Consider the following 23,073-nt stretch of genomic DNA (forward strand, 5'->3'; position numbering starts at 1 on the left):
CTGGTATAGGGATTGATTGAATATGTCCGTAAACACACCGGCCAGCTGGTCTGCGCATGCTCTGAGGGCGCAGCTGGGGATGCCGTCTGGGCCTGCAGCCTTGCGAGGGTTAACACGTTTAAATGTCTTACTCACTTCGGCTGCAGTGAAGGAGAGACCGCATGTTTCCGTTGCAGGCCGTGTCAGTGGCACTGTATTGTCCTCAAAGCGGGCAAAAAGTTATTTAGTCTGCCTGGGAGCAAGACATCCTGGTCCGTGACTGGGCTGGGTTTCTTCCTGTAGTCCGTGATTGACTGTAGACCCTGCCACATACCTCTTGTGTCTGAGCCGTTGAATTGAGATTCTACTTTGTCTCTGTACTGGCGCTTAGCTTGTTTGATAGCCTTGCGGAGGGAATAGCTGCACTGTTTGTATTCAGTCATGTTACCAGACACCTTGCCCTGATTAAAAGCAGTGGTTCGTGCCTTCAGTTTCACACGAATGCTGCCATCAATCCACGGTTTCTGGTTAGGGAATGTTTTAATCGTTGCTATGGGAACGACATCTTCAACGCACGTTCTAATGAACTCGCACACCGTATCAGCGTATTCGTCAATGTTGTTGTCTGACGCAATACGAAACATCTCCCAGTCCACGTGATGGAAGCAGTCTTGGAGTGTGGAGTCAGCTTGGTCGGACCAGCGTTGGACAGACCTCAGCGTGGGAGCTTCTTGTTTTAGTTTCTGTCTGTAGGCAGGGATCAACAAAATGGAGTCGTGGTCAGCTTTTCCGAAAGGGGGCGGGGCAGGGCCTTATATGCGTCGCGGAAGTTAGAGTAACAATGATCCAGGGTCTTTCCACCCCTGGTTGCGCAATCGATATGCTGATAAAATTTAGGGAGTCTTGTTTTCAGATTAGCCTTGTTAAAATCCCCAGCTACAATGAATGCAGCCTCCGGATAAATCGTTTCCAGTTTGCAGAGAGTTAAATAAAGTTCGTTCAGAGCCATCGATGTGTCTGCTTGGGGGGATATATACGGCTGTGATTATAATCGAAGAGAATTCTCTTGGTAGATAATGCGATCTACATTTGATTGTGAGGAATTCTAAATCAGGTGAACAGAAGGATTTGAGTTCCTGTATGTTTCTTTCATCACACCATGTCACGTTAGTCATAAGGCATACGCCCCCGCCCCTCTTCTTACCAGAAAGATGTTTGTTTCTGTCGGCGCGATGCGTGGAGAAACCCGTTGGCTGCACCGCTTCGGATTGCGTCTCTCCAGTTAGCCATGTTTCCGTGAAGCAAAGAACGTTACAGTCTCTGATGTCCCTCTGGAATGCTACCCTTGCTCGGATTTCATCAACCTTGTTGTCAAGAGACTGGACATTGGCAAGAAGAATGCTAGGGAGTGGTGCACGATGTGCCCGTCTCCGGAGTCTGACCAGAAGACCGCTTCATTTCCCTCTTTTTCTGAGTCGTTTTTTTTTTTTGGTCGCTGCATGTGATCCACTCGGTTACACTGGTTGTAAGGCAGAACACAGGATCCGCATCGCGAAAAACATATTCTTGGTCGTACTGATGGTGAGTTGACGCTGATCTTATATTCAGTAGTTCTTCTCGGCTGTATGTAAAGAAACCTAAGATGACCTGGGGTACTAGTGTAAGAAATAACACGTAAAAAAACAAAAAACTGCATAGTTTCCTAGGAACGCGAAGCGAGGCGGCCATCTCTGTCGGCGCCGGAAGTCCAACTTGAAATGAAATGCCCTATTCTCAACCACAGAGAAAGTGAGAATGGGTGAATATCCGCAGCTATAAACCAAAGACAGTAAAAAACACAAACATAGGCCTCCCAGGTGGCGCAGTGGCTCTGTGCCACCAGAGACTCTGGGTTCGAGGCTCTGTCGCAGCCGGCCGCGACCGGGAGGTCCATGGGGCGACGCACAATTGGCCTATCGTCGTCCGGGTTAGGGAGGGTTTGGCCGGTAGGGATATCCTTGTCTCATCGCACACTAGCGACTCCTGTGGCTGGCCGGGCGCAGTGCACGCTAACCAGGTCGCCAGGTGCACAGTGTTTCCTCCAACACATTGGTGCGGCTGGCTTCCGGGTTGGATGCGCGCTGTGTTAAGAAGCAGTGCGGCTTGGTTGGGTTGTGTTTCGGAGGACGCATGGCTTTCGACCTTCGTCTCTCCCGAGCCCGTACGGGAGTTGTAGCGATGAGACAAGATAGTAACTACTAACAATTGGATACCACGAAATTGGGGAGAAAGGGGGGTAAATAAAAACATAGCCTACAAATCGCTATTGTAATTTGGCCCGGTCAAAATCAGCTGCCAAGGAGAAAAGGTGTTGTTGTTTATTTGCATTTCAGTCTTGCTCCGGTTATACCGGGGTGATGTCTGTGTAAATGTATCAACATATTTGAGGTGTTGGAAGCTGCATAGGCTATTCTCGTTGAGAGTGGCGACTTAATGTTAACGTTTTATCCACAACTCTCTGCCCATCGTCGTTGTAATCTACTGGGATGCCAAAATGTTTCCAATCTGGAGATTTTAAACAATAATGGAGGATCCTCCAATCGACTGCTCCACTCGCCATCGAACAGAACTATACTGAACAAAAATACAAACGCAACATACAACAATTTCAAAGATTTTACTGAGTTACAGTTCAAATAAGGAAATCAGTCAATGGAAATAAATTCATTAGGCCCTTTCAAAGGGAATGACGGATCTATAACTTAATTTGTTAATTTGTTAATTTGGTCGGTTGCCCAAAAAGTTACATATTGCAGCTTTAAGCGTAATATGTATTGGTCCAGAGGGAGTAGTGATGTTTTTACTGGCTGTGCTTAGGCCTGTAGAGATTAAACAGGTGATCGGCAATGATTTAAGGCTGCAATGAATAATACAATATATGATTTATAGGTGAAGTTAACTACTAGCCTATATTTATTATAGCGGGAGAGAAAGAGAGAGAGAGAGAGAGAGAGAGAGAGAGAGAGAGAGAGAGAGAGAAACTGAGAAGGGGAAGATAAACAAGGAGGAGACAGATAGTAAATTGTCAAACTTGCATGGCCTAATTGCCATTCTGCCTCATTATCCTCCATTGATTAGCTAGAGTCATTATTAGGAAAGAGTCCTCTGTCTGTCTGGGAGAGAACATTGTGTTTTTTCCAGTGATCATCATGTTAGAACATGCTAGGACAAATGCAGATTATCGTGTGGACAAGGATACAGGATACACTCTTGTACACAAGCTACATCTTATAATGATTTAATTATTCTTTCCTTTTCATTAGATTCATCCCAAATAGCACCCTATTCCCTATATAGTGTACTACTTGTAGTGTACCCTGGGCTCTGGTCAAAAGTCATGCACAACAGTGCATTCAGAGTATTCAGACTCCTTCAGTTTGTCCACATTTTTGACATTACAGTTCTAAAAAAAAATGTTTTTTATCCCCTCAAACTACACATAATACCCAATAATCACAAAGCACAATTTTTATAAATGTTTGCTAATTTATTAAACATTTTAAACAGAAATACAATTTTACAGTTGAAGTCGGAAATTAACATACACTATGTTGGAGTCATTAAAACTTGTTTTTCAACCACTCCACAAACTTCTTGTTAACAAACTATAGTTTACGGTAAGTCGGTTAGGACATCTACTTTGTGCATGACACAAGTAATTTTTCCAACAATTGTTTACAGACAGACTATTTCACTTATAATTCACTGTCACAATTCCAGCGGGTAAGAAGTTTACATACACTAAGTTGACTGTGCCTTTAAACAGTTTGGAAAATTCCAGAAGATTATGTCATGGCTTTAGAAGCTCCTGATAGGCTAATTGACATCATTTGAGTCAATTGGAGGTGTACCTGTGGATGTATTTCAAGGCCTACCTTCAAACTCAGTGCCTCTATGCATGACATCATGGGAAATCTAAAGAAATCAGCCAAGACCTCAGAAACAAAATTGTAGACCTCCACAAGTCTGGTTCATACTTGGGAGCAATGTCCAAATGCCTGAAGGTACCACGTTCAACTGTACAAACAATAGTATGCAAGTATAAACACCATGGGACCACGCAGCCGTCATACTGCTCAGGAAGGAGACGCATTATGTCTTTTAGCGATGAACATACTTTGGTGTGAAAAGTGCAAATCAATCCCAGAAAAACAGCAAAGGACCTTGTGAAGATGCTGGAGGAAACAGGTACAAATGTATCTATATCCACAGTAAAACGAGTCCTATATCCACTGCTCCAAAACCACCATAACAAAAGCCAGACTATGGATTGCAACTGCACATGGGGCCAAAGATCGTACTTTTTGGAGAAATGTCCTCTGGTCTGATGAAACAAAAATAGAACTGTTTGGCCATAATGACCATCGTTATGTTTGGAGGAAAAAGGGGGATGCTTGCAAGCCGAAGAACACCATCCCAACTGTGAAGCACAGGGGTGGCAGCATCATGTTGCGGTGGTGAAGTGCTGCAGGAGGGACTGTGCACTTCACAAAATAGATGGCATCATGAGGTAGGAAAATTATGTGGATATATTGAAGCAACATCTCAAGACATCAGTCACGAAGTTAAAGCTTGGTCACGAATGGGTCTTCCAAATGGATAATGACCCCAAGCATACTTCCAAAGTTGTGGCAAAATGGTTTAAGGACAACAAAGTCAAGGTATTGGAGTGGCCATCACAAAGCCTTGACCTCAATCCTATAGAACATTTGTGGGCAGAACTGAAAAAGCGTGTGTGAGCAAGGAGGCCTACAAACCTGATTCAGTTACACCAGCTCTGTCAGGAGGAATTGGACAAAATTCACCCAATTTATTGTGGGAAGCTGGTGGAAGGCTACCCGAAATGTTTGATCCAAGTTAAACAATTTAAAGGCAATGCTACCAAATACTAATTGAGTGTATGTAAACTTCTGACTCACTGGGAATGTGATGAAAGAAATAAAATCTGAAATAAATCATTCTCTACTATTATTCTGACATGATCCTAACTGACCTAAGACAGAGACTTTTTACTTGGATTAAATGTCAGGAATTGTGAATTGTTTCTACAACTTGATTGGAGTCCACCTGTGGTAAATTCAATTGATTGGACATGATTTGGAAAAGCACACATCTGTCTTTATAAGGTCCCACAGTTGACAGTGCATGTCAGAGCAAAAACAAAGCCATAAGGTCGAAGGACTTGTCCGTAGAGCTCTGAGACAGGATTATGTTGAGGCACAGATCTGGGGAAGGATACCAAAACAATTCTGCAGCATCGAAGGTCCCCAAGAATACATCCCCAAGGCCTCCATTATCTTGAGCTGGCCCCCCAGACAAACTGAGCAATCGAGCGAGAAGGGCCTTGGTCAAGGAGGTGACCAAGAACACGATGGTCACTCTGACAGAGCTCCAGAGTTCCGCAGCACTCCACCAATCAGGCCTTTATGGTAGAGTGGCCAGACAGATGCCACTCCTCAGTAAAAGGCGCATGACAGCCTGCTTGGAGTTTGCCAAAAGGCACGTAAAGGACTCTCAGATCATGAGAAACAAGATTCTCTGGTCTGATGAAACCAAGATTGAACTCTTTGGCCTGAATGCCAAGTGTCACATCTGGAGGAAACCAGGCACTGCTCATCACCTGGCCAATACCATCCCTACAGTGAAGCATGGTGGTGGCAGCGTCATGCTGTGGTTTTTCAGCGGTAGGGATTAGGAGACTAGACAAGATCAAGGGAAAGATGAACGGCACAAAGTGGAGAGAGAATCTTGAAGAAAACCTGCTCCAGATCGCTCAGGACCTTTGAAGGCAAACCTTCGCCCCAATCTAACAAGACAACGACCCTAAGCTCACAGCCAAGACAACGCAGGAGTGGCTTTGGGGTAAGTTTCTGAATGTCCTTAAGCGGCCCAGGCAGAGCACGGACTTGAACCCAATCGAACATCTCTGGAGAGACCTGTGCAGCAACGCTCCCCATCCAACCTGACAGAGCTTGAGAGGATCAGCAGAGGAGAATGGGAGAAACTCCCCAAATACAGGTGTGCCTAGCTTGTAGCGTCATACCCAAGAAGACTCAAGGCTGTAATCGCTGCCAAAGGTGCTTTAACAAAGTACTGAGTAAAGGGTCTGAATACTTATGCAAATGTGATATTTCCTGGGGGAGGGGGGTTATACATTTGCAAACATTTCTAAAAACCTGTTTTTGCTTTGTCATTATGCGGTATTGTTTGTAGATTGATGAGGGGGAAAAACTATTTTAAGCAATTTTAGAATAAGGCTGTAAAGTAAGAAAATGTGGAAAAGGTGAAGGAGTCTGAATACTTTCCCAATGCACGGTATATAGGAAATAGGGGGCCATTTGGGACACAGCCATTGTCCTCTCATTGTCCTCTGCATGTCTCTGTGTATGGTTGCAGGCAAGCAGCACATGCTTTGTTCCAGCACAATAACTCCATCAGTACCAGAAAAGATACAAAGAGAAATAGTGCGAGAACAAAGAGAACATAGAGAGAGAGAGTTCAAGGAGAGTTCACCTGTCTACCAAACTCTTGTTTGGACTTGTCCTGGTTATTATAGTTTGTCTGTCTGTTGTAATAGGGTTGTTTTTCCTAAGTGTATCTGTAAACAAGTCTGGTGAAACAGTGCTGTCTGGTTTTTATCTCACAGAAAGATCTCATGTCATAGTACTAGGGCCACTACCAACCAGACAAAACTGGGTTAAAACCAAGAGTTTGCTATAACATCTGCATGGGGACTTCAGATAATAACTAATCTGACTTTAGGTCATACATTGATGTCAATTCTGAACATTGATTGTCCCTGTATCCCAGAATTTAACGAAACTCTGTCTTCGAGACCCCAAGCGGTGCACGTATTGGTTTTTGCCTTAACACTACACAGCTGATTCAAATGAACAAAGCTTGATGATTATTTGAATCGGCTGTGTAGTGCTAGGGCAAAAACCAAAACGTGCTGTATCCTATCATAAGACGTATCTAGAATATTTATTTGAGGCAATTCCACGGTAGACTCAGATTTTTCCATTAAAATGTATGCCAAAGAAAAATCACTGATTTCAAAGTTCAACAAACCATACAACTCTATGCCACAAGCACTACTTTTAAGAATTGAGTGACAATTTTACAAAAACACATTTACTGGAAGAACTGTGCAGATGCAAAGTTTGGTAACAGAATGTTGGTGAAATCTCCCGCTGTTTTTTATGTGACCACGTTTTCCCAAAACTCTACTCCTAAGATTCAAATATGTCTGCCAAAAACAATGTCAGCTATGATATGAATTTTTTGTTTTCATTATTGAAATACAGTAAGTGAATGCATAATTATTGATAGGATTGTCATTCTCTTCATGGTGATGTATCCTAAATAAGTACAGAAAGTTATAAATATGCAATATCCTCTTTTGCATATTATATATATATTTTTTACCCCTTTTTCGTGATATCTAATTGGTAGGTACAGTCTTGTCCCATCGCTGCAACTCCCGTACGGACTCGGTAGAGGCGAAGGTCGAGAGCCATGCGTCCTCTGAAACACGACTAGCCAAGCCGCACTGCTTCTTGACATACTACTCGCTTAATTCGGAAGCCAGCCACACCAATGTGTCGGAGGAAACACCGTACAGCTGGCAACTGAAGTGCATGTGCCCGGCCACCACAAGGAGTTGCTAGAGTGCCATGGGACAGGGACATCCCAGCCAGCCAAACCCTCCCATAACCCGGACAATTCTGGGACAATTGTGCACAGACCTCATGGGTCTCCCGGTCGCGGCCGGCTGTATATCTCAATAACCAAAAAAACAATAATGAATGTCTGTTTGGGCCAAATTAAGGCCGGTCCAGACGTCTGTGGAAGTTGAAATCAAGGCAGCTTCCGGACCGGACCAAAAAACAACATCTTTGGACGTTGAAATTAAGGCCAGGGCGGACTGAACCAATTTCAACTACTTTTCAACATCCATGGACGTCCAGTGTCTGTCAGTGCTCAGTGGGTGAAGATGCTGGTTACAGTATATTGAAAGAGAGGGGGCTTATGGGTAGGTGTCAGTAAGAGCCGGGAGAGGTGACATTAATTGGAGAAAGAGAAGAGAGAAAAGAAGAGCAGACAAGAGAGCGAGTGAGAGGATGTCCAGACTTTGAGTTGTTTCATCTTACCGTCCAAAGGGAATACATGCAGCCGGGCTATACACTTGTATCCCCTGTGGACCGGTTTGTACATAAAACATTCTCCATTCAGTCATTTTCCTCCTTAACTCGATTTAATGGGTAGAAGGCAAATTGAAACATAATTTTCCACCACCATACTAAAGTAGCTAATGCTAGTCCGGGTTGTTGCATATCGTGTTCAGCTAATCGGGTTGCAGACCAGGGGTGAAAAAAATAGACTGCTGCAACCTGACTAGAATTAGCAACTCTAGCATGGTGGTGGAAAATGGTGTTTCATAAAGAAAGTATGTATATTTTCCACTTATATTTACGATTATGCTAATAATAACCTTCTGGGAGAGATGAAAACTTAAAAAGTGGTCTCCTTAAAGCACCTACTCCCAAGCCATAAGTCTGCTGAAGAGTTAATAAAATGGCTACCTGAGAAATATGCACTGACCCCCCTCCCTCCCTATTTTTATTTACAGTTGAAGTTGGAAATTTACATACACTATGATGGAGTCATTAAAACTTGTTTTTCAACCACTCCATACATTTCTTGTTAACAAACTACAGCTTTGGCAAGGCGGTTAGGACATCTACTTTGTGCATGACACAAGTAATTTTTCAAACAATTGTTTACAGACAGGTTATTTCACTTATAATTCACTGTATCACAATTCCAGTGGGTCAGAAGTTTACATACACTAAGTTGACTGTGCCTTTAAACAGCTTGGAGAATTCCAGAAAATTATGTCATGGCTTCTGATTGGCTAATTGACATAATTTGAGTCAATTGGAGGTGAACCTGTGGATGAATTTCAAGGCCTACCTTCAAACTCTGTGTCTCTATGCATGACATCATGGGAAATTCAAAAGAAATCAGCCAAAAATTGTAGACCTCCACAAGTCTGGTTCGTCCTTGGGAGCAATTTCCAAACGCCTGAAGGTACCACGTTCATCTGTACAAACAATAGTAAGCAAGTATAAACACCATGGGACCACGCAGCCGTCATACTGCTCAGGAAGGAGATGCATTCTGTCTCCTAGAGATGAACGTGCTTTGGTGCGAAAAGTGCAAATCAGTCCCAGAATAACAGCAAAGAACCTTGTGAAGATGCTGTAGGAAACAGGTACAAAAGTATCTATATCCAGAGTACAACGAGTCCTATACCGACATAACCTGAAAGGCCGGTCAGCAAGGAAGAAGCCACTGCTCCAAAACCGCCATAAAAAAAGCCAGGCTACGGTTTGCAACTGCACATGGGGCCAAAGATTGTACTTTTTGGAGAAATGTCCTCTGGTCTGATGAAATAAAAATAGAACTGTTTGGCCATAATGGCCATCGTTATGTTTGGAGGAAAAAGGGGGAGGCTTGCAAGCCGAAGATCACCATCCCAACCGTGAAGCACAGGGGTGGCAGCATCATGTTGTGGGGGTGAAGTGCTGCAGAAGTGACTGGTGGACTTCACAAAATAGATGGCATCATGAGGCAGGAAAATTATGTGGATATGTTGAAGCAACATCTCAAGATATCAGTCAGGAAGTCAAAGCTTGGTCGCAAATGGGTCTTCCAAATGGACAATGACCCCAAGCATACTTCCAAAGTTGTGGCAAAATGGCTTAAGGACAACAAAGTCAAGGTATTGGGAGTGGCCATCACAAAGCCCTGACCTCAATCTCGTAGAAGATTTGTGGGCAGAACTGAAAAAGTGTGTGCGAGCAAGGAGGCCTACAAACCTGACTCTGTTACACCAGCTCTGTCAGGAGGAATTTGCCAAAATTCACCCAACATATTGTGGGAAGTTTGTGGAAGGCTACCCGAAACGTTTGACCTAAGTTAAACAATGTAAAGGCAATGCTACCAAATACTAACTGAGTGTATGTAAACTTCTGACCCACTGGGAATGTGATGAAAGAAATAAAAGCTGAAATAAATAATTCTCTCTACAATTATTCTGACATTTCACATTCTTAAAATAAAGTGGTGATCCTAACTGACAGGGAATTTTTACAAGGATTAAATGTCAGGAATTGTGAAAAACTGAGTTTAAATGTATTTGGTTAAGGTGTATGTAAACTTCCGACTTCAACTGTATTTATTACTTTTCACTTTAACTTTAACTCTACCTACATGTACACTTTAACTCTACCTACATGTACATATTACCTAAAATGACTTAGACTAACCTGTACCACCGCACATTGACTCGGTACCGGTACCCCCTGTATATAGCCTTGTTACTAGTTATTTTATTGTGTTACTTTTTTTTTCAACTTTAGTTTATGTCGTAAATATGTTCTAAACTCTTATTTTTCTTAAAACGGCATTGTTGGTTCAGGGCTTGTAAGCAAGCATTTCTCGGTAAGGTACCTGTTGTATTCGGCGCATGTGACCATTAACATTTTATTGGATTTTGATGTGGTTTAAGCATTGTTGTGGACTTAGAACATCCAATTTCTTGGTTTTTCTGTTTAAAAAAATGTAAATGAGAACTTTTAAAATAAAAAGACGGGAAAAACAGAAACCTGGAGAAAACGGAACTTGGGAAAAAAACTGAATCTCAGCCCCCTCTCCTTTACTAAGGCAAAGTAGCCCAATTATACAGTATGTCTAAGCTGAGAAGAGCCCTGAGTAGATTCCCATCCATGCCTGACTTCACTGTACTAGGCACATGATGTGTGTACTGTACTAGGCCTACCACAGAGATAAAACCATCCATCGGCCCCTTTAGAAATGACTGAGGGAATAAGCAAAAGTATGTCGACCCCGCAATATGTTACTCAACACAACTATGCAGAACGCAATTTGTGTAGCTAATTTCACTCTCGCGTTAAGTACATGTGAAGGGAATACATTTGGCTTCAGTCAGACTCCCAGTAATTCTCATCCTTTATCAGAACAGGACAAGAGATTTTGCCTTTTAAACGTTTAGCCTTTTAAAACATCTAAAAGTGGGAACAGATGACAGCGCTTTAATAACCTCCGTCTCTATATCTAACATCAAGTCTGAGTAACAGAACAATCAGAGGGCATAGCAGATCAAAGCAGCAGCTCTTCTACAACAACAAAAGCAGCATCCTGCTGATTCTCATTAAAATGACTGATACAGCCCTATTCCTTAAGGAGCACACACACAACACACACACACACACACACACACACACACACACACACACACACACACACACACACACACACACACACACACACAACACACACAACACACACACACACACACACACACACACACACAGATGTACGCACACACACGTATCAGTCTTATCAAAGCTATTTTGTCAGACAATAACATAAACCTAGTCCATCCATACATGCATAAACAATACCAAAATCCCTGTATACCACGCTTACAGACAAGGTTTTGTCTTTGTCTTTCCCCAGCTGTATCGGGCAGACAAATCATGAAAACAGTTCTAGGGCAAGTACAGATAGGGGCTACAGAAATTGGTGACTTAGTTTTTGGCATACAATATGACTGAGTGCTAGTCAGATACTGGAGAGAGAAAAAAGAGAAGAAGAGAGAGAAAAGAGAGACTAACCTAATGAAGAGAGAGAGAGAGAGAGAGAGAGAGAGAGAGAGAGAGAGAGAGAAAAGAGAGACTAACCTAATGAAGAGAGAGAGAAAAGAGAGACTAACCTAATGAAGAGAGAGAGAGAAAAGAGAGACTAACCTAATGAAGAGAGAGAGAGAGTAAAGAGACTAACCTAATGAAGAGAGAGAGAAAAGAGACTAACCTAATGAAGAGAGAGAAAAGAGATACTAACCTAATGAAGAGAGAGAAAAGAGATACTAACCTAATGAAAAGAGAGAAAAGAGATACTAACCTAATGAAGAGAGAGACAAAAGAGAGACTAACCTAATGAAGAGAGAGAAAAGAGATACTAATCTAATGAAGAGAGAGAAAAGAGATACTAACCTAATGGAGAGAAAAGAGATACTAACCTAATGAAGAGAGAGAAAAGAGATACTAACCTAATGAAGAGAGAGAGAAAAGAGAAACTAACCTAATGAAGAGAGAGAAAAGAGATACTAACCTAATGAAGAGAGAAAAGAGATACTAACCTAATGAAAAGAGAGAAAAGAGATACTAACTTAATGAAGAGAGAGAGAGAAAAGAGAGACTAACCTAATGAAGAGAGAGAAAATAGATACTACCCTACTGAAGAGAGAGGAGAGACTAACCTAATGAAGAGAGAGAAAATAGATACTAACCTACTGAAGAGAGAGGAGAGACTAACCTAATGAAGAGAGAGAAAAGAGACACTAACCTAATGAAGAGAGAGAGAAAAGAGATACTAACCTAATGAAGAGAGAGAAAAGAGAGACTAACCTAATGAAGAGAGAGGAAAGAGAGACTAACCTAATGAAGAGAGAGAAAAAAGAGAGACTAACCTAATGAAGAGAGAGAGAAAAGAGATACTAACCTAATGAAGAGAGAGAGAAAAGAGAGACTAACCTAATGAAGAAAGAGAGAGAAAAGAGATACTAACCTAATGAAGAGAGAGAAAAGAGATACTAACCTAATGAAGAGAGAGAGAAAAGAGACTAACCTAATGAAGAAAGAGAGAGAAAAGAGATACTAACCTAATGAAGAGAGAGAGAAAAGAGATACTAACCTAATGAAGAGAGAGAGAAAAGAGAGACTAACCTAATGAAGAAAGAGAGAGAAAAGAGATACTAACCTAATGAAGAGAGAGAGAAAAGAGAGACTAACCTAATGAAGAAAGAGAGAGAAAAGAGATACTAACCTAATGAAGAGAGAGAGAAAATAGAGACTAACCTATTGAAGAGAGAGAAAAGAGATACTAACCTAATGAAGAGAGAGAAAATAGACTAGAAGGGTGCATACGCTGCCTGGAGGCAAGGTGCTCTGAGTTTCCTGGCATATACTTTCTGAATGATACATCTCTACTGTCTGATTAATGGTAAGAATCTTATTAGAGAGAGAGAGAGAGACTAAAGAAGGTTAAGAGAAGATAGGGAAGACTTAAAATCAAATGTTATTGGAATGGATGAATCCACTGCGTGCATGCTAGCTACTGTAGGTAATAAAATAACAGTTATGCTGGATTAAGTGACGTTATCACACACACATACACACACACTTAACCCCTTCAGTTAAATTCCTCTGCAATCCCAGACAAGCTCCTCCATCTGTCCCGGGAAGAAGGGGGTCAGGATTAAAGTGTGTGTGTGTGTGTGTGTGTGCATGCGTATTTGCTGTACTAGCATGTTTGGCTGACATGAAGACAATGAGTCGACAACCTCAATTATATCTTTAGCCCAGTTAGCTAACAAGCTGACTACTGTTAGCTAATAATAAGATAACTACTGTCAGCTAATAACAAGCTGACTACTGTTAGCTAATAAGAAGATAACTACTGTCAGCTAATAACAAGCTGACTACTGTTAGCTAATAAGAAGATAACTACTGTCAGCTAATAACAAGTTGACTACTGTTAGCTAATAATAAGATAACTACTGTCAGCTAATAACAAGTTGACTACTGTTAGCTAATAATAAGATAACTACTGTCAGCTAATAACAAGTTGACTACTGTTAGCTAATAATAAGATAACTACTGTTAGCTAATAGGGTACTCTAGTTGCCGACCCATAGCTTCATACTGTAGGATAAATGGAACAGTGGTATTAGTGGAACACACACACCACACACACCCCTCTGTCCAGTAATCTCACCCTGGGCCATCTGGGATATCCCTGATTTGAGCAGAGGAATGAGGGAGCGAAGGAGGGAGGAGGTAAAGATGAAGAGAGGGAGCTAGAGAACTAGCAGATGTTAAAAAGAACAGGATGGTTTGTAAAGGAGTGTGAGCTTTAACATGTGGGGTTATGTTGCATTAATATGTGCAGGTGAAGGACTGTGTTGTGAAGTTTAGTTTTTCAGATTTCAAATTCACCTCTGTTCTGCATGAAACTTCAGTCATTTGTATAGATGTAGTGACAGACTACTAGGGTTATATAGCACGAACACCAGCATGTATCTAGAAGACAATAGAAATGGTAATAATGAGGAGCTATACTAACAATAGTCTTCCTTTAAGGAGGAGTGTTAGGGCAACGGGCGAACAGCACCCATGAGGAGCAAGAACCTCCCACAGCCATATAATTCAAGCTGTCACTGGGGGCATGTAAGTTCAAATCAAATTAAATTGTATTTGTCACATGCACTGAATACAACTGGTGTAGACTTTACTGTGAAATGCTTGCTTACGAGCCTTTCCCAACGATGCAGAGTTAAAAAATATGTAATAGTAACACAAGAGGAATAAAATAAAATGCACAAGAATGGAGCTACACTATATACACAGGATGTGGACATCCCTTCAAATGAGTGGTTTCGGCTATTTCAGTCACACACGTACACACGTTGTTGAAAGGTACATATAATCGAGCACACAGCCATGCAATCTCCATAGACAAACATTGCCTTCAGAATGGCCTTACTGAAGAGCTCAGTGACTTTCAATGTGGCATCATCATAGGACCTTTCCAACAAGTCAGTTGGTAAAATTTCTGCCCTGCTAGAGCTGCCCCGGTCAACTGTAAGTGCTGTTATTGTGAAGTGAAAACATCTAGGACAGGGATCATCAACTAGATTAATCCGTGGGAAGATTCTTTTGTTGAGCGGATGTTCGGGGGGCCGGAACATAATTACAAATAATTTGTAGACTGCAAATTGACCGCAAGAAGCCCAAACAGATATAATGTTTGATGAAAACATTATCATTTCAAACCTTGATTACATTTGTATATGACCACTTGTCTCTCTATTATGCGTGGGAATACTTGGGAATAGATTTCTTAAATTCAAATTACTTGGAGCTGATTTCCTGGTGTTTTTACAGTCTTTTATGTCCAACATTTAAATGTATTAAAACATATTATTATAAAAAGATTTGCTCAGAAATCTTGGTGGGCCAAATAAAACCACCCGCGGGCCAATAGTTCGGGAACCCTGGTCTAGGAGAAAAAACAGCTCAGTTTATTATCTTATTATCTATGCATACTTTACCCCTACCTACATGTACAAATTACCTTGACTAACCTGTACCCCCGCACATTGACTCGGTACCAGTACCCCCTGTTTTTAGCCTCATTATTGTTATTTTATTGTGTTCATATTATTCTTTTTTTTTTAAACTTTATTTAGTAAATATTTTCGTAACTATTTTCTTAAAACTGCATTGTTGGTTAAGGGCTTGTAAGTAAGCGTTTCATGGTAAGGTCTACACCTATTCAGCGCATGTGACAAATACAATTTGATTTTATGTTAAGTACTTAGTGATGTGGACGCCAAGGAACTTGAAGCGCTCGTCCTGCTCCACAACAGCTCTGTCGATGTGGTTGGGGACGTGCTCTCCATTCTGTCTCCTATAGTCCACTATCAGCTTACTGAATAAAATAGTTCACCGTGAGTATGTCTACCGCCATGATGAATCGGCCACCTCCACAAAAATGTTGTGCCTGCATTTTTGGACCTTCTTTGGGTCAATAATAGTGGATCTTAGTGGACGGTCAGACTAGGGTAGCGTACCAAATGACACCCTATCCCCTACATCGTACACTATCCTATGGGCCCTGGTCAAAAGTTGTGCCCTCTATAGCTCTGATCAAAATCAAATCAAATATTATTTGTCACGTGCACCGAACACAATGGGTGTAGACTTTTCTGTGATATGCTTACTTATGAGCCCTTCCCAACAATGCAGAGTTAAAAAATATTTAAAATAACTAGTAACACAAGAGGAATAATATCCACAAGAATGGAGTTATATACAAGGCATACCAGTATCAGATCACTGTGGAGCTATTTACAGGGAGTAACAGTACCAGATCACTGTGGAGCAATATACAGGGAGCACCAGTACCAGATCACTGTGGAACAACATACAGGGAGTACCAGTACCAGATCATTGTGGAGCAATATACAGGAAGTACCAGTACCAGATCACTGTGGAGCAATATACGCTGATAGGGATATTTAAGACGAACCAAAAGCTGGTTTTAGCGTCAGCAGTTGGTTATGGCTTGAATTTTTACAGCTGAAACACAGCCTATCCAGCTGTGACGCACACTGCCCATATGCAAGTGGAACAAGAGCATTCTAATTAGCTTTTTATGCCTGTATACTTTGTATTTAGAAACATTTTATTACAACCAAACTTATTAGAATGATTCACCTTCCTGGTTTTATGGTGCCAACTCTATGGTGCCCATACAATGCAACTCCTGGAGATGTGAGAATACGATCTGATCTGATCATAAAATATATTTATTTGGGAGCAGTATACAGACTTTCTCCCTTTCTCTTTATATTGGATCTATACTGGATCCAGCTACTGTGAAAAGTTTGGATGTCCTGTACATAAAACCCTCCATAGTCTGCTCTGTCTTAATGTTACATACCCACAGGGAGAAACGATGGTGCCTGTAAGTGTATTTACACGTAGCCTATTTAAAACAAGTTGTGGTTGATTTTTGTTTCGAATTTGATTTGAATTATTCGTTCTCTTTTTAGGCCTTATCAATAGTGAATTTAATCTTGCTTATTGGCAATGTTTGGCATGTACATGGTCAGCCATAATGTAATTTACAGTAGGCCTAGCCCCTATATCAGTGTGAATGCTATTGAAGCCATGCAATTACTTAGAACAATGTGGACTGCAAAATGGGTTCAAGTTGATGTATTTAGCAAAGATAGGATAGCTCTACATTTTGTTATTTCATTTCGGTAAGGCACTTAACAAACTATAAACGGACTAACATTGGAATTGGAGTTGATTCCAAGGGAATACATAAAAGACTGGAAATACACAACTTGAAGCAACCACATATTTAGCCATGGAGCACATTCTGATTGGCCAGTGAGGGCACAAGCCTCAACACACCCACAACTTGTTTGTTCATGAAAACCCAGCCCTTTCACGCCGATAATTGTAGTTGTGAAAATAGCAAAAATATTTCTGACACACCCCTGAACCTGCGCTTAGATTTACCATTGCATTAGGTTTGTTAAAATAGAGCCCTTCAAATGTTAAGTCTTATCGTCCTGAGATACTAAACTACTCGTTTACAAATGGAAAATATTACAGACGGGCCATTGCAAAGCATCAGAATGTAGCCTATTTTTCCAGTCAGGGTAGAGTACTCACACAAGCATATTCCAAGAGTGAAACTGGCTAATTTCACTTTGATGAATGCATTACATCCGGAAAGTTGGTAAAGTGAAATAAACCACACTGCAAATTAATAGTGACGGGGGGAACAATTGAAACAGTTACATATTGGGATATTATTTTGGATGATATACCGTATCGTTTTGACAATATCTCAATATTATTTTTGCGTTAGTTTGCTGTGCCTACACCAAAAGTCCAGTATTTTTTCTTCATGGCTTGTTCACCATCTACTTTTTAAAAAGGTAGCCAATTTGTTTTCAGAAATATTATTAACATGACTGATCAACAGCAAAAAAATCTCATGACTCCCACTTGTCCCTGTGCAGCACATATGGTGAGCAATATATTTGGAAAAGTTTGTGGTCATACGCACATCCTTAAAAACATAGGTGCTGGACTAATAAAGAATACTAGTATAAAACAAGAAGGCCCACATACTGTTAAAGCTCCCAATCCACTGCTTTATTGACAATGTTTCGGTCTGAAACGGATCTTCGTCAGGTAAAAAATATATATATATTTGGAACATCGAATCACAATAAAATCCCAGTATTGAATCGTAACACATATAGAATCATGGCAATCGTAAGAATTGCAATACATATCGTATCGGCACCTAAGTATCGTGAAAATATAATATTGTGAGGTCCATGGCAATTCCCAGCCCTACAAATTAAAAAATGAATGCAACAACTACGCCACTAATTTCCTTTCCCGAGCATTGAAACATTTAGCCCATGAGTGTTTGACTGTTGAAAGGCATTAGCAGCATGTCATGATGTGTAGGGATAACGCTAACCCCATGTGCTACGGACAGGCCCTTGTTCCTCTGAGCCTGCCACCGAACAGAGCAGAGCAGCAGCCACGATGTAAGCACAGCACAGGCACATAACAGCAAGAAAGAGGTTTCAGAGAGAGAGAGAGAGAGAGAGAGAGAGAGAGAGAGAGAGAGAGAGAGAGAAAGAGAGAGAAAGAGAGAGAGAGAGAGAGAGAGAGAGAGAGAGAGAGAGAGAGAAAGAGAGAGAAAGAGAGAGAAAGAGAGAGAGAGAGAGAGAGAGAGAGAGAGAGAGAGAGAGAGAGAGAGAGAGAGAGAGAGAGAGAGAGAGAGAGAGAGAGAGAGAGAGAGAGAGAGAGAGAAAGAGAGAGAGAGAGAGAGAGAGAGAAAGAGAGAGAGAGAGAGAGAGAGAGAGAGAGAGAGAGAAAGAGAGAGAGAGAGAGAGAGAGAAAGAGAGAGAGAGAGAAAGAGAGAGAGAGAGAGAGAGAGAGAGAGAGAGAGAGAGAGAGAGAGAGAGAGAGAGAGAGAGAGAGAGAGAGAGAGAGAGAGAGAGAGAGAGAGAGAGAGAGAGAGAGAGAGAGAAAGAGAAAGAGAGGTTAGACTTTCTTCTGGCCAGGATAAGGAGAATACTGTGATTAGCAACAATGCTATGGTAGGCTAACCTCGCGAGCAGTTTGACTTGAATCTATAGAGATAAGCAACACCGAAGCTCCACTGTGAGGGTGCATCCCAAATGGCACCCTATTCCCTATACAGTACACTACTTTTGACCAGGCACACCCTGAGACATATTGTACAGTACCAGCATCTGTGTTTTGGAGATTAGGTCATATTGTTAGGGGTTTGACTACATTTAAATTCAAATTGTCCGACCCCTAGATGGATCATTGGTTGTGGTGGATGGTTGAACCTGATACTGCTATTTTAAATACAACGTTTTTCTTTTGATATAGATACAAAGAACAATATCACTCAGATAAGGGACAGGCTATCAATGCTTCTGCTGTACATTGCATCAAGCCAACAGATACACATGCTCTGAACACAAACACAGGCAGACACGGGCTGCATCAGGAATTGAAAGAGAAAGCAGATGTGTGTGAGTGTGTGTGTGTGTGTGTGTGTCTGTGTCTAGGTACTCACTGGTTTTGTTGCATTTAACTTTAGCCAGAAGTTTGTGTGCCAGGAGGATGTCTCCACTCTTCACTGCCACCAGGAAGTCCTGTTCCTTACCCATACCTGACCACCACACCAGTGACCAGTAACCACACACGGTCCTTACGAGGTCAGTTGTCTATACCGCGTCTAAGTGGTCCTTGTCATTCGAGGCCTCAACCTTAACCAGCCAGGTGCATGTTGATTCCTTCGGATACACAATGATGATGAACGTACAGAAGAGCGTCACAAAACGCCCAAACCAGCCAGTCTGTCTGCCTGCGTGTGTCAGTCAGATAGGAATCAACCAGAACAGCCAGCAGAGAACATTTTTATCTCCGGGCCTAGGTTAGGCTAGGCATCAAATGGGTGAGATGGTGAGATAGGTGGGGTAGTTGGTTGTTAGAGGCTGTGTTCCTCTGCCTTCTGTTGGTTGCTTGGTTTCCAGAGTGTGTGTTTGTGTATGGGGCCTGGTTGTCTGTCCCGATGTAAATCAAATGGAGTCTGCCTGGAATTGTCCTTAGGGCAAGGTGTGTGTTGGGTTCTCAGCTGTTTCCGCCAACCTGAAACAGTAAAACCTACCAGAACACACAGACATGTCATCATGAGCTGGGCATTCACTACTATTTAATAAAAGCATTAGCAAAGCACTGGGTGTTATTACAAGTTGTAACTACAACATAATTAAGGATGGGTGGCTCTCTAAAACCAATCTAATGTGTTTGTTTTTCTTTCACTCAGGAAGCCTATTCACCATGGAATGTTATCTTAGGATCATTCCATGTCGGAATACTACTCCTTAACTCCTTTCACTTTCCTTCAACTTCTAGGAAATGTCTTTTTCACTTGGAGCTGTCTGGAACTCTGCCAATTGTCGGGGAAAAAGCTGCAAACTTTTCCCGACAGAAGTAAACTGGGGTTCTGTCCCAAATGCCACCCTATACCCTACATAGTGTAAGCCTACTACTTTTGACCAAAGCCCTACGGGCCCTGGTCAAATGTAGTACACTATATAGGGAATAGGGTGACATTTGGGGCGCACAATGAAAGGCAGTAGTGACCGCATCTTCATACCATCCCCTGAATTCTACATCACAGGGGACACAGCCAGCGGCACTTACGGGACAAAACATATCCAGAATAAATGTTTTAGGAGAAAAATACATTAGTCTGGTTTTTGGATTGTACAGCTGCAAGTGAATGAGGCATATCTGAGATCACACACAGAGCTGCAGCCACCCAGATCCAATTAAAATAGGAGTTTTCTGGGCGAAAACAAAACAGCAATTAAGACACCCAATGGAGCTGGGAGGCAAAGTGTTAGGCTAAAACACGAAAATATTGTACCGCCTTTGTACCTCCAACTGAATGTGTTTTTTTTGTGTCACCTGTGCAAGACTTTGCAAAGAAATGTCCTTCTGAAGGACAATGTTTTCTATTCTACTCTATCCCATTCTATTCAATTATATTCAAATTCCTCCCATTCTTCTGAAAGGTTGTGCTGGGAGGGACTGTTATTGGTGTGTCTCTCTGTCTACAGCAGGGCTTCTGTTTACCATCAGGTTGTGGGACTAAGTTATCACATATGCTGTCATTGTAGAGACTACACAATAATAGGCAGTAGACACGGTCAAGTACAATAACAGATCACATCATATTAGCTATGATAATATGGAATGATAGGCGCTACATGTATGTGAAGGGAGGAGGCATCATGTAAGGCAGCAATCATGAATCCATTTTATTCCAATCAGAAGTTACCCCATACGATTTCTGTTCTGGATAACTAGTGGCTAGTAATGGCATGCATGTCAGTGTGTCACAGACTCAGTTACCTTGCCTGCCAGCTAGTACATGACCCTCCTCTTGATTGCCATCAAGCCCAGTACACAGAGTTCAGAGGGTGTCATAACAACATCATAACAAACTGAGCAGCTGTCCATTGAGGGAGGCACATGAGCATTTGTAAACAAACACAGAGCTGCTATAGCTAGAGGGCTTCCCTGTAGTTAGGAAAACAAACTGGTACAGTAACGTTATATAAAATAAATGGAACGGCTGGGGGGTCCCCGAGGAGAGGTTTGAAAACCCTGCCACACTTCGAAGGAATAGACTAGAACCCCAATAGAATAGAACCAAATGAACAGAATAGGACAGAACATGATATAAATTATTATTATTATTATTATAACGGTAGATCTAGCTAGATAGAAAACAACTAATTAATAGAACGTCGGACGTTGCTGCTAGCTAGATTTGGGCTCGTTTTTTCGAAAAGTAGTATCGAATTTGCAAATTGGTTAGTCCGATTTTGATTTGTGGTCTTCCAAGACCGCTCAATAATAAACAAACGAAGAGGTCAAAGACAGAACATCTTACCATTATTGTAAATGTGTTCACAGGTTGTCCGGTCCCTGTTGAAGGATTGGAGGAGTGTAGAGTAGTGCTCAGCTAGCGTTTGTCAGGTGCTTGGAGCCGAGGCTCAAGGAGAAGACCGCACAGAAGATGTGTGTATAAAGAAGTTATGCTGCTAGCGAAACAATATCCAGAAGACTTTCTGATAAGTGGTTGAAAGTCAAACTCTGACTTCATTCAGTTATTTTCCTATCCTTGGTTTACTGAAGGTCAAGAAAATAATGTCACCCTCGCCAGGCAGTTCGACTGAATCGTGCGCGCGCTAGGAGACCTGATCTGACACATTTTCAATTTAGACTAATCCCTCTGCGACCTCGAGCGAATCTGACACCTTTTCAATTTAGACTAATCCCTCTGCGACCTCGAGCGGATCTGACACCTTTTCAATTTGACTAATCCCTCTGCGACCTCGAGCGGAACGAGCGACTCCTCGACGTTTTGGCTCCGCCTCCGCACGCATCAAAACTCTGGGGAAGAACTTCGGAGGGAGACGACTCGTATGCTACTGTACCACAGATCTAGGATAGGATTACTTTACTCCCATACTATCCTTAATCACCAGGGGAGTGAAAGGTATCTGACTCCGTATCAGTAGTTAGGCTATATGGATAATTTATTGGAGACAGAATGAAGTTTGCCAGTAGACAAGACAAGGTCGGTTTACCATATTGCATCGATTCTTGCTATGAGCCACTTTACAATTCATACCAAATTTGTTAACCTTATGGTGTTTGCCTTTCATGCCTGAGACACGGGTTCGCTTCCCGCTCCGTCAGTTCGCTACAATGGTGTCAGAAGTGGAATGGTGGCCGTGGGGTCATCGAAGCGCACAGCCCGGTATGTGTGAGGGATGTGAGGTTAGTCAAAACACTGGGACATGCTTTCCGGTTCGGAGGGGGCAGGGTACTGATCCTAGCTATATGAGCCACCTTTCCCACCAAATGTGTTAACCCTATTGGTGCAATGTGTAGGATTTTTGCCTTTCACGCTGATGCGGGTTCGCTTCCCACTCCCTCCGTTTGCTACAATATACACTGATTAAACGCACAGCCTCAATTCGTCGGGGCATAGACTCTACAAGGTGTCAAAAGCGTTCCACATGGATGTTGGCCTATGTTGACTCCAATGCTTTCCACAGTTGTGTCAAGGTGAGTGGATGGCCTTTGGGTGGTGGACCATTCTTGATACACACGGGAAACTGTTGAGCGTGAAAAACTCAGCGTTTCAGTTCTCGACACAAACCGATGCACCTACAACCTACTACCTTACCCGGTTCAAAGGCACTTAAATATTTTGTCTTGCCCATTCACACTCTGAAAGGCACACATACACAATCCGTGT

At 42.0% G+C, this 23,073-nt stretch overlaps 1 protein-coding gene across 4 annotated transcripts in view; it reads right to left on the reverse strand.

Annotated features, from left to right (window-relative positions):
- Positions 1–22,170, reverse strand: part of LOC112261034 (caskin-2-like) — an 84,063-nt gene extending 61,893 nt beyond the window's left edge. For 2 of the 4 annotated variants that reach the window (XM_042325992.1, XM_042325978.1), the window contains exons 1-2: positions 21,697–22,170; positions 19,306–19,895 (exon numbers count right to left, since the gene is read on the reverse strand). In XM_042325992.1, the coding sequence (XP_042181926.1) occupies positions 19,306–19,319 (14 nt within the window). In that variant the 5' untranslated portion in view covers positions 19,320–19,895; positions 21,697–22,170. The remainder of the gene's footprint in view (positions 1–19,305; positions 19,896–21,696) is intronic. The other 2 variants (XM_042325991.1, XM_042325988.1) reach the window with 1 other exon arrangement.
- Between the last annotated feature and the right edge of the window lie 903 nt (positions 22,171–23,073).

The sequence above is a fragment of the Oncorhynchus tshawytscha genome, linkage group LG01, assembly GCF_018296145.1.
Source record: "Oncorhynchus tshawytscha isolate Ot180627B linkage group LG01, Otsh_v2.0, whole genome shotgun sequence".
Classification (NCBI taxonomy): Eukaryota; Metazoa; Chordata; class Actinopteri; order Salmoniformes; family Salmonidae; genus Oncorhynchus; species Oncorhynchus tshawytscha.